This window comes from Sparus aurata, chromosome 20 (genome assembly GCF_900880675.1).
Source record: "Sparus aurata chromosome 20, fSpaAur1.1, whole genome shotgun sequence".
Classification (NCBI taxonomy): Eukaryota; Metazoa; Chordata; class Actinopteri; order Spariformes; family Sparidae; genus Sparus; species Sparus aurata.
The window spans coordinates 27,976,410-27,988,066 of record NC_044206.1 but is presented as its reverse complement, the minus strand read 5'-3'; the positions used below and the strand labels follow the sequence as shown (position 1 = coordinate 27,988,066).

Genomic DNA, 11,657 nt, shown 5'->3' with positions numbered 1-11,657 from the left:
ACAGTTTGATTAAAATGATAATAAATGATGAACTGATCTCAGTACAGTGTTTCATCTCGGAAAACTTTGTAGAAACTCGAATTGTTTTTTTCATACATTTTATATTCGTTTTTTCCTTAAAAAAAAAAAAGGTTAACAACCATCGGGTGGCGGGTGGTAGTGACGTCATCGGCCGGGGACAGAGTGAAGGCGGAGCATCTGAAGCGGATTAGTGGATTACAGCCTCAGGTACAGCAGCTAGCTGCGACCTCAACTCTTAATCCGGATCAAGTTAGACTCTGTGAAACAGTTTCTGGTTTTTATTGAAGACACGTCAAACTGCTTCGACATAAAGTGCGTTAAAAGGCAGAAGACGTCACGAGCCGCTGCGAGGAGACGCACAACCCGGTTTCCTTGACAACGGTGAGAGAGCGTCATTCCTGCTGCTGATCAGCTGATCATCTTCATCGATCGCGTTATTAATGAGCTACACTGTGACACACTCAATACAGACAGACTGACATTTTAAAACATATAATACTTTTATTTCACGACATTTCTCTGATAAATAAAGACGTCACAGCTCAATATAACTCTATAAACCCTGCTGCAGCCTCAGTAACCGGACAGGAGCGGGTTCATCAGTGCTGTGCGTTATTAACTCATGCATTATCTATCCAGTGACGCTCGTTAATGCAGAAATACATCTTCTTAATATTCTAACATGAACTGAAATCAATAGGTAGCTGCTGTTCATTGCTGTGAGGAAGAGGTCTGATGATGATGATGATGATGGTGATGATGATGGTGATGATGGTGATGGTGATGATGATGATGGTGATGGTGATGATGGTGATGATGATGGTGATGATGATGATGGTGATGATGGTGATGATGATGGTGATGATGATGATGGTGATGATGGTGATGATGATGGTGATGATGATGATGATGATGATGGTGATGATGGTGATGGTGATGGTGATGATGGTGATGATGATGGTGATGATGATGATGATGGTGATGGTGATGATGATGGATCGATGTATGACTCTATGCTTCCTGGATGAAGAGGACTCCTCAGCTGTCCTGACTCTGATGTCTGTGTGTTAGGTGGGAGCTCACCTGTGCAGCAGACCAGGTGTTGCTGTCAGACGCCGTCATGTCGCCTGTGGAGTCTGGCGGTGACGGAGGGAAGTGGCTGGACGCTCACTACGACCCGGTGGCGGGTCTGTACACCTTCTCGTCCTGCGTGGACTTGGCGGACCTGAGCGGGGACGGGGAGAGCCGGCTGGTGGTGGGGGACCTGGGCTCCGGCTCGTCGGGCATGAAGCTGAAGGTGTACCGGGGCACGGCGCTGATGAGCGAGAGCACCCTGCTGGACCTGCCCGCCGGCCTCGTCGCCTTTTTCATGGACCTGCACGAGCCACGCATCCCTGCCGTCGCCGTGGCGTCCGGACCCTGCATCTACGTCTACAAGAACCTGCGGCCATACTTCAAGTTCACCCTGCCCAGCCTGGAGGTCAACACGCTGGAGCAGGTCAGTCAGGATGTAACTGAGGACTGTAGTTAAGTAGTCTACCATGTGAAGGGACCTGTACTTTACTTGAGTATTTCCATGTTCTGCTACTTTATACGGTGTTGAGGCAGAGTGGTGTAACTGAAGCTGAGTACCTGTGACGTGTGCTGCTCTCTGATTGGTCAGGACGTGTGGCAGCAGGTGAGGGAGGGTCAGATCGACCCTCTGACCATGAAGGAGATGCTGGAGAGCATCAGGAAGAAGGCCGACGTGCCGCTGTCCGTCCGCTCGCTCAGGTTCCTCTCGCTGGAGACCGAGGACATGGACGAGTTTGTCCAGCTGCACAAGCAGCAGCCAATCAGGCGGCAGGTACAGCTCATTATAATATCAGTAACATGATGTCATGACGTGACGTTACAACATAACATTTGATATAAAGACTGACAAAAATCTAATGTCAGTTCAAAAAGAAGTTTAAATAATCAGACTTTCAGTGTTTCATCACTGTTATCATGACATCAGCTCCTCGCTCACTCTGATTGGTCGGTGCTCGCTGTGTTTCAGACGGTCATCACCTGCATCGGGACTCTGAAGAAGAGCACGGCCGACGAGGACGGTGTCAGCTGTCTGGTGATCGGAACAGAGAGCAGCGACGTCTACGTCCTCGACCCCGAAGCGTTCATCATCCTGTCCAAGGTAAAAACATCACGCGGCCCTGATGCATGATGGGAATCTGTCTTTAGTCCAACGTCCCAGGAAGCAACGTTAACGGACCAAACAACAGTAATGTGGTGACTGGTGACTAAAAGAGAAACACATAAAGAGATCTGATAAGCATCGCTCCGATACATCACCGTCTCACCTCTTCAACAACATGAGTTATTCTTCTGTTCATGGTTTGCCTTCTTTTAACAAAATGTCCTGATCAATTATCTGTGCTCAGTGTTAAACATCAGTGATTTCTGGAGCTTTCTGACACTCTTCATGACTCTCAGGCTCAGAGATTGTTTCTTAATCCAATCAAAATTTGATGACAGACGATCAGTAGCTGAAAAAGACGATGAAATATTAGATCACATGACAAACAAAACCATCTCCATGACAACCGGGGAGTGCCATGAGATGTGTGTGTGTGTGTGTGTGTGTGTGTGTGTGTAGATGTCGCTGCCCGCCGCTCCCACCATGATGGATGTGACGGGTCAGTTTGACGTGGAGTTTCGCATCACGGTGGCGTGTCGCAATGGCAACATCTACATCCTGCGCAGGTGAGACGCACCTGACGGAGACCTGTTCCCGCTCAGCTCCTGACAGCTTTCTGACCCTTTTCTGATCCCGTACATGTGATGCACAGTTCAAACATGAATGAGAGTTACTGTTTGAGGACTCGGAGCTGACAGGTGTGTGTTGCTGCTCCTCAGGGAGTCGGACAAACCCAAGTACTGCATCGAGCTGCCGTCTCATCCCGTCGGTCTGGTGAGAGTCGGGAAGAACGTGGTGGTCGGCTGCACCAACGAGAGCCTGCAGGGCTTCACACAGAAGGTAACACACACACACACAACACAACACACAACACACAGATCTTTAAACTGTGTCGCCTCACTAGTGACTCGAGAGACACAAAATACTGAAAGACACAAAAATAAAAGAATGAATTAACACAAGAATGTAGAGAGAGGCAGGTCCGACAGTCAGCAGCTGAGCGGGTCAGCTTCAGTCCAGCGACCCGTCTCTACAGTGACCTGTCCATGTGTCTCATTGTGTCTCTGTGTCTTCAGGGGAAGAAGCTGTGGAAGGCAGTCCTCGCCGCTCCCATCACCACCATGGCTTCCATGGACCTCCCCACTCGGGGATTCCAGGCGGTTATGGTGGGCCTGGCCAACTGCGAAGTCCAGCTGTACCGGGACAAGAACCTCCTGAGCAGGATCAAGACGCCCGATGTGGTCACCAGCATCTGCTTCGGCCGGTACGGCCGCGAGGACGGGACGCTCATCATGACCACTAAGGGAGGAGGCCTGATGGTGAAGATCCTGAAGAGGACGGCGGCGTTCGATGACAGGGACAGCGCTCCCGGGCCGCCGCTGGCCCAGAGCGTCCGGCTCAATGTGCCCAAGAAGACAAAGCTGTACGTGGACCAGACTCTGAGGGAGCGAGAGAACGGCCTGGCCATGCACCGCGCCTTCCAGATGGACCTGAGCCGCCTGCGCCTGGCGGCGGCCAAAGCCTACGTCAAGGCGCTGGAGTCCAGCCTGACGCCGATGTCCTCCAGCCTCACCGAGCCGCTGAAGATGAACGCCGTGGTGCAGGGTCTGGGTCCCTCCTTCAAACTGACCCTGAACGTCCAGAACACGGCGGCGTGTCGACCCGTCATGAACCTGGCCATCAGCTTCCTGTACGACGAGAGCCTGTACCGGATGAGGAACCCCTACATGAGGATCCCCCTGCTGGTGCCGGGACTCATCTACCCCGTCGAGACCTTTGTTGAGTGCACCAGCGACAAGGGCATCTCTGACATCATCAAGGTGTTCGTCCTGCACGAGGGGAGGAGCTCGCCGCTGCTGACTGCCCACATCAACATGCCCGTCAGCGAGGGACTGACGCTCAACTGACATCACACGACGCCTCAACTTCATCTGAAACGGACTGAAGCTGTATTCTGGACAGGACTGATCTGAGGACAGCAAAGCTCACCTGGCATCACGTCCACTTCCTGTTGACTCTGTCCAATCAGCGTCCGTCTGTGTGACATCCTGTTTCCTGTTGGTTAGTTAGTCAAATATAATGATAATAATAATAATAATATATTTATTTAAAGGCGCCTGTCAAAGCACATAACTACAACAACAACAGTACATAAAATAAGACCAGGAAACATTTTAGTGCAGTGTGTGAAAGATGAATAAATAAATAGGAAGATGCAAATTATATAGTTCAATAACAGAACAGGTGAGAGTGCGCCTGTACGATTAGTCTGATTCAGAGGAAGCCACTCAGAATAAGTGTGTTGTCAGGCAGGATTTAAAGGTGGAGACACGTCAGGAGTGTGAATGTGTGGTGGGAGAGAGTTCCAGAGGCCGGGCAGATCAGCTGGAGGCTCGTGACCTCATGGTGGTTGGGTTGGCAGGTGGGGAAGAGCTGGATGGTAGAAGAGGACCGGAGGGAGCAGGAGGGCGTGTGGATGTGGATCAGCTCAGTGAGGTGTGATGGTGCCAGGTTGTGAATGATCTTGAAAGTGAGGAGTGGAATCCTAAATGCAGTGCAGGATTTGATAGGGAGGTGATAGAGTTGCTGCAGGGAAACACTCCAGCTGGACTTCAGGTGTGAAACAGCGCCACCTGCTGGACAGATCATACTTGTTATAAAACCTGACTGGAGCTCCGCAGAACTCCTTTTCTGAAGTCTTAGATTTAAAGGTGCTGCTGACGTATCAGATCAGATTCTAGTGAATCTTTTATTCCTCAGAAACTGAAGTCTGAACATGTGATGTGCTCGTTTGTTGGGGAGTCTAAAACAGTAGAGACGCAGAAATTAAGAAGTTAACTACAGATTGATCAACTGGCTGTTTGGGATCCAAAACACTCAAACATTAACAGGACTCAGATGTTTAGATATCATCTGTTTTTTTATATGTAGTCTTTTATGAAGCAAAGTTTGTACAGGATTAATCTTTTGTGACAAATAAAGGCAGAACTTTATTTACAGCTGTTATTTCTCAGTAAAAAGTGATTTTTACAATAACGTTCACACCTGACATTAACACATCTGAGTCACCACATCTGATGTTGAACTTCATGTAGAACATTTGCTGAATGAACAAGAAGGTCCAAATAATGCAGAATGAGTCAGAGACAGAGTTTCACAGAGTTTATAAAGTGTCTCCAACTCAACAACTCACTAAACTGACACATTTGTTAAGGGAGTCTGGGGACTTTCTCCACGGGGACAAAGAAGTAGCCTATATTGTTACTGTTTAGTGTCTTTGTAACATGTGACATGTTTAGATCAATAACATGTTTCTTCTTTCATAAATGGAGTGTAAATGGTGACATCAGTGTAAACAGTGTGTTCAAACAGCTGATCAATGTTGGCAGGTAAGACTTTAGCACTTTAGACACAGAAGCAGACAGGCTGGTACAGACATGCTGCCACAAACTGACACTTTTTACAAGGAGACAAACAACTTCAGCTGAAAGATTTAATGCTGAATTTACAACAAGGACACAATGACTTACAATCTGTCACACACACAGTTTCATTATGTTTATAAAGCTTTACTCTATTCAAAAACTCCTTAAATTAGCTGATTTGTTAATGGAGTCTGTTGATGTTGTAGTTAATAGTTGGCCTCATGTATCACATTTAATGCTGAATTTACAACAAGGACACAATGAGTTACAATCTGTCACAGACACAGTTTCACTACATTTTATTATTTTATTCAGTTTCATAACATTTTATTCCCTCTCTCCTCGTCTCCTCCCCTCGCTCCTCTCTCCTCGTCTCCTCTGCTGCTGCTGCAGACTTTGCACCTTAAACAGATCCAATCAAGCTTTATTTAAACCACAGATCATGAACAATATAAAGCTTAGCAGGAAAAATCTAACTGAACACACAAATCACTCTGGACTGAGTTTAAAGACCCGGTCTTCTACAGTCCAGTCAAAAGCTACACTGAGACACCAAAACACCACAGAAGAAGAATCTAGAGAACCTCTGACCTGCAGTTGATCGCGCAACTGCTGTTTCTCCCTGAGCAGCGCCTCCAGCTCTGCAGGCGCAAAACACAGAGGTCAAAGTCGACATTACATCACCTGAAGCACTCAGAATGTGTGTGTGTGTGTGTGTGTGTGTGTGTGGGTGTGTGTGCCTCACTACGTGGTGAACACCTGAGCGTCCTCTCTGATCTCCAGACGATCGCTGACACAAACATCTTCAGTCAGTTTCATCTCGTTACAAACTCAAAGACTCCGATCACACCTGAGTGATCTGATCAGTGACCTCAGTGATGTGATGTCACTTCCTGCTCTGTATAAAAACATACCCGTCCATCACTGAGACAAACAGACTCCATGTTTCTACTCAAAGACAGAAAAAGTTCATGTAGAACATTTGCTGAATGAACAAGAAGGTCCAAATAATGCAGAATGAGTCAGAGACAGAGTTTCACAGAGTTTATAAAGTGTCTCCAACTCAACAACTCTTAAAATCACCACATTTGTTAAGGGAGTCTGGTGCTGCTGTTTCTGGTTGGATCAGTTAAACAGACCAACAGATGTGAACAAAGTCCGACTGAGCTTCATTATTAAACTTGATGAGCTGAATCTGCAGCTGCTGTCAGTTCAGCCAGCTGGTTGTGAAATAATAAAGCTTCCAGCTGACCTGCTGCTGTCTGAGTCACTCTGGACTTTCCACTGTGTTGAAACATCAGCTGGTATAAAGGCTGAGCCGCACCAGAACCTCTTCACCTGGATCAAACTGCCACTCTTCAGGATGAGACGTGTCGTCGTCCTCGTGCTCGGTGAGAAACTGAATCACACAAAAAACATATACATTTTCATTATTTATCTGAAGTGTTCATCAGAAAACAGACGAGACTTTTTAAATGCTGTGTGTGTGTGTGTGTGTGTGTGTGTGTGTGTCCAGCTGTGTTGTGCGTGTGTGATGCTGTGACGTTCGGTCCGCTCTGCAGTGGGAACTCTGACAACAGCAGACGGCAGTCGGACTCCCGGGGACAGGGACACTACGGGGCCAGACGGTAACACAACACTGTAACACAACACAAGTACACAAAACAGGTACACAACACAGGTACACAACACTGTAACACAACACAGGTACACAACACAGGTACACAACACTGTAACACAACACAGGTACACAACACTGTAACACAACACAGGTACACAACACTGTAACACAACACTGTAACACAGGTGCACAACACAAGTACACAACACAGTACCAGTGAGAGTGACGGCGCCCCCTGGTGTCGTGTTTACACTCAGACACCTGGACTCACTCAGGATGACGTCACTTTAATGAAGTCTCCTTACAGTCCCAACAGCTGTTGGAGTGCATTGTGGGAAATGTAGGCTCCAATGAGTACATGTACTCAAGTACTTGTACACTTTTGAGGTACTTGTACTTTGTACTGAGTATTTCCATTTTCAGCTACTTTACACTTGTTTGACGATGTATTTGATGTTTAGTTACTAGTTACTTTACAGATTACATTCTGCATCAGAATTACTACCTAATGTAAATGCTGCAGCTGTCAGAGAACTGTGTGATGCTTCATACGTTTCATTTCTTTGACTCACTTTGACTCGAGTATGAACACGAGTACTAATCAGCTGTGAAGGAACTGTATGTACATTTACATGAGAACAATTCTGAGCTACTTTATTTGAATATTTACATTTTAGAGACGAATGCTGTTCTCTTCACTCCACTACATTTATCTGATCGCTTCAGTTACGAGTTACCTTCCAGGTGACTGCTGCTCATTTTAAATGATTATTGACTGAAGCAGCTGTTAACATCTGGATGTGTTGCAGGGGGGACCGGGTCCACAAAGGTCTGGACATCATGTGCACAGACGGCTCCACCGTCTACGCTCCGTTTGACGTCACGCTGCACGGAAACGTCATCGTGTACACCGACCCGGCGAAGGCGGCGATCAACCAGGGCATCAACCTGAGAGGAGAAGGTCAGAGACTCCACGACGTGTCACAGAGGAGAGTCTTACTCCACTAGTTACCTGACAGCTTTAGTTACTTTAATGATTCACCAAAGTTGATAAACTGTGAGGTTGTGTTATAAATGTAACTCCCTGACAGCTGAGCTGTTTCCTCTGCTGCCACCACACAATTGCTGGATTCATGGAGACAATAATCTGCAAAATGATTCAGATATTAATATTAAATCCAGAATAAACATAATTATTAGCCTGACAGTACTTCACTACTGCGCATGAAATTTTGAGTGCAGTACTGGAGTATTTGTGGTATTTGTACTTCTACTGAGGTAATCTGTTCCTGCAGGTCTGTGCTTTAAGTTGTTCTACGTTCGGCCCGATAAAACCTCTGGATCTGTGAGGAAGGGCCAGCGGATCGGCACCATGCTGCCCATGCAGAGTGTTTACCCCGGAATCACCTCACACGTCCACGTCCAGATGTGCGACAAGAGCGACCCAACACCGTACTTCTGATGGACCCAGGAGGAGTTCTGATGGACCCAGGAGGAGTTCTGATGGACCCAGGAGGAGTTCTGATGGATCCAGGAGGAGTTCTGATGGACCCAGGAGGAGTTCTGTAACATCTGTGTGTTCACATCGAAGATGTTTTAAAGCCAAATGCTCCTCTGTAGATAATAAAATGTAAAAAGCTGATCTGTTGTGATTCTTTAATCATCAGAAAGTACAAATACTCAGTTACTCTCCTTCACTACATGTTTCCTGTCTGTGTACTCTGAGTATCTGTGTGACTTCTCCTCTCTACATGTGAACTTTCTCCTCCTCACAGCTTCAGAACAGCCTCGTTACTTTAGTTTGATGCATCTGAGGTGAATTCTGGATTCTTGTTATTTCCCAGCATCAGCAGACTGATGTGGACCAATCAGAGCACATCACGCACGGCAGACGCAGCGAGACGAGACAAAGACATAAAAGCCGTAAGAAGGCGTAAACAGACAGAGAGGGAGACTGGAATGTGGAGAAAAGGCGTGTTAGTGTCTCGTATCTGCAGAGAGTTTCTGATTTTCTCTCTTTGTTGCTGCTCGGGACGCTTTACCAACCCAACATGTGTCTGATTTGACGTCCTGGGAATGAGACTCAACAATCAACTGTCTTTGTGGTGCGTTCAGGAACAGCTGGGACAAATCCTACTGATTCTACCTTTAACTTTAATAGTCTTTGAATTCTATTAATATGACGTGAGCTTCAGTTAGCTTTGACCACAAATGTCCTTCAGAGGGAGACTTTTTACTCTGATACTCTGAGTACATGTCAGAGCCTGTAATCTATTACTTTACTGGAGTAAACAAGCTGAATCAGTACTTCTACTTCTACACGAGTATCATAGACTGTGAGGACTTTGACCGTCTGTCAGGAACAAACATCACTCTGTGTTAATGTGACTTCAGTTCACTGACAAACAGCATCAGAAACATGTTTCTGTTCACTCAGTCTCTACAGAACCGTCAGCTGATGGAAGTGATCACCAGATCCAAACAGTCTTTATTTTATTTCCTTCATATGAACTCTCAGTTTTACACTCAGTCATCAGCATGATGGACCTTTTCTTCAAGACAGTAACAACAGAAACAGCAAAGAGACAAACTACTTACAAAAACATTCCTCAGTCGAATGAATTCAAACTACAAAGACACAAAAAATGATCCAATGAAAGACAAACTGCTCGTCTTGATAATCAGCTCCAGGTTTCATCACTTCAGGTCCGACTGGACACATAAAGTCCATTTAGAATGAAACATCTGACTGTGAAAACAACGTGTGAATACTTCCTGCTCTGAGTTCGTCTGATCGTCCGTCAGCTCACACTGACGCTGGGAACTAATTAAAGTTCACAAATTTAAAAACCCTGAGAATTCACTCACATGAAGACTTTTATCTCTGATATCTGACACGAAGCTTCAACCCACCTGAACATGTGTTTTAAAAAGACTTGAGTTCAGAAAACACCTGAACTGAATGAAGCTTCTGTCTCCCTGAGTTTTGTCTTCCAGGCAACAAGCACAGATCAGAAAGAGTCCAGTGAGAGGACGGATCTCTCTGTGATCGACTCGCTGCCCTGCGACTCTTTATCTCTTCACAATCAAGTAAAAACAACAAACGTCTGATTTGACTCGTTTGCTCAGAAATTCAACCCTCCTTGTAAACATGAACATCAGGATGCAGACTTGTTCAGGTCTGTCAGGAGGCACGTGAGGCTGCATCTGTTGCCGTGGTAACAAGAACTCTTGGCGGCAGGATGGCGGCGATGAAGAGAGTGAGGCAGCCGACCATCAGGCAGCCGCCGCTGAGGTAGAAGGCGATGTCGTACGACTGAGTGAAGTCATAGAAACAACCTGAAGAAGACAAAAACACAGCGAGTATATATCATCCACAACATCACCAGACTGCCTGAACAAACTCAGTGATTTTACTTTTCCACATATTGTGAATCATTGTCTCCGTCTTCTAAATTCAGCAAATGTTCTACATGAACTTGTTTCTGTCTTTGAGTGGAAACATGGAGTCTGTTTGTCTCAGTGATGGACGGTTTGTTTCATACAGAGCAGGAAGTGACATCACATCAGAGCTGAACATTGATCGATCCCTCAGGACAGGTGGTGCCGGCAGGTGTACCAGATAAATACCATCATTTCCTCACAGTAATAGAATATCAACAGTATCTGTGCTGGTGAGGTGAACGACCTCTGACCTACGACAGGAGGACCCAGCATGAGGCCGACGCCTCCGAAGAACATGAGCATCCCGTGAGCCTCTGCCAGTTTCTCTGTGCCGACCACCTGACAGGTGATGTACGGCGTCAGGGTCCAGTTCCCGGCCATGAAGCCCAGGACCACCGCCAGCACCTGGAGGTCCAGGTAAGACCTGAAACACAGAGAGACGCTGATGACTGTAATCTTCTGTTACCTGTGTGTGTCCTCTGTTACCTGTGTGTGTCCTCTGTTACCTGTGTGTGTCCTCAGTGTGTGTCCTCTGTTACCTGTGTGTATCCTGTGTTACCTGTGTGTGTCCTGTGTTACCTGTGTGTGTCCTCTGTTACCTGTGTGTGTCCTCTGTGTGTGTCCTGTGTTACCTGTGTATGTCCTCTGTTACCTGTGTGTGTCCTCAGTATGTGTCCTCTGTTACCTGTGTGTGTCCTCTGTTACCTGTGTGTGTCCTCTGTGTGTGTCCTGTGTTACCTGTGTGCGTCCTCTGTTACCTGTGTGTGTCCTCAGTATGTGTCCTCTGTTACCTGTGTGTGTCCTCTGTTACCTGTGTGTGTCCTCTGTGTATGTCCTTTGTTACCTGTGTGTGTCCTCAGTATGTCCTCTGTTACCTGTGTGTGTCCTCTGTGTGTGTCCTGTGTTACCTGTGTATGTCCTCTGTTACCTGTGTGTGTCCTCTGTGTATGTCCTTTGTTACCTGTGTGTA

General features: G+C 46.7%; 3 protein-coding genes across 3 annotated transcripts in view; 2 read left to right on the top strand and 1 right to left on the bottom strand.

Moving 5' to 3' along the window:
- Positions 1-156: 156 nt before the first annotated feature.
- On the top strand, positions 157-5,196 carry bbs1 (Bardet-Biedl syndrome 1). The gene is made up of 7 exons (XM_030401407.1): positions 157-402; positions 1,093-1,519; positions 1,685-1,867; positions 2,063-2,194; positions 2,657-2,763; positions 2,917-3,037; positions 3,274-5,196. Exons 2-7 carry the CDS (start codon positions 1,142-1,144, stop codon positions 4,102-4,104), a joined length of 1,752 nt encoding a protein of 583 aa, XP_030257267.1. The 5' UTR covers positions 157-402; positions 1,093-1,141; the 3' UTR covers positions 4,105-5,196.
- A 1,673-nt stretch (positions 5,197-6,869) lies between these two features.
- Positions 6,870-8,885, top strand: lect2.1 (leukocyte cell derived chemotaxin 2, tandem duplicate 1). Its single transcript, XM_030401429.1, has 4 exons — positions 6,870-7,013; positions 7,139-7,250; positions 8,053-8,204; positions 8,539-8,885. Exons 1-4 carry the CDS (start codon positions 6,986-6,988, stop codon positions 8,703-8,705), a joined length of 459 nt encoding a protein of 152 aa, XP_030257289.1. The 5' UTR covers positions 6,870-6,985; the 3' UTR covers positions 8,706-8,885.
- Positions 8,886-9,702: 817 nt separating this feature from the next.
- The window catches only part of LOC115571559 (uncharacterized), a 7,432-nt gene continuing 5,477 nt past the window's right edge, over positions 9,703-11,657 (bottom strand). Inside the window, exons 9-11 of the mRNA XM_030401006.1 lie at positions 11,596-11,648; positions 10,939-11,111; positions 9,703-10,582 (exon numbers count right to left, since the gene is read on the bottom strand). Coding sequence (XP_030256866.1) covers positions 10,428-10,582; positions 10,939-11,111; positions 11,596-11,648 — 381 coding nt within the window. The 3' untranslated portion in view covers positions 9,703-10,427. The remainder of the gene's footprint in view (positions 10,583-10,938; positions 11,112-11,595; positions 11,649-11,657) is intronic.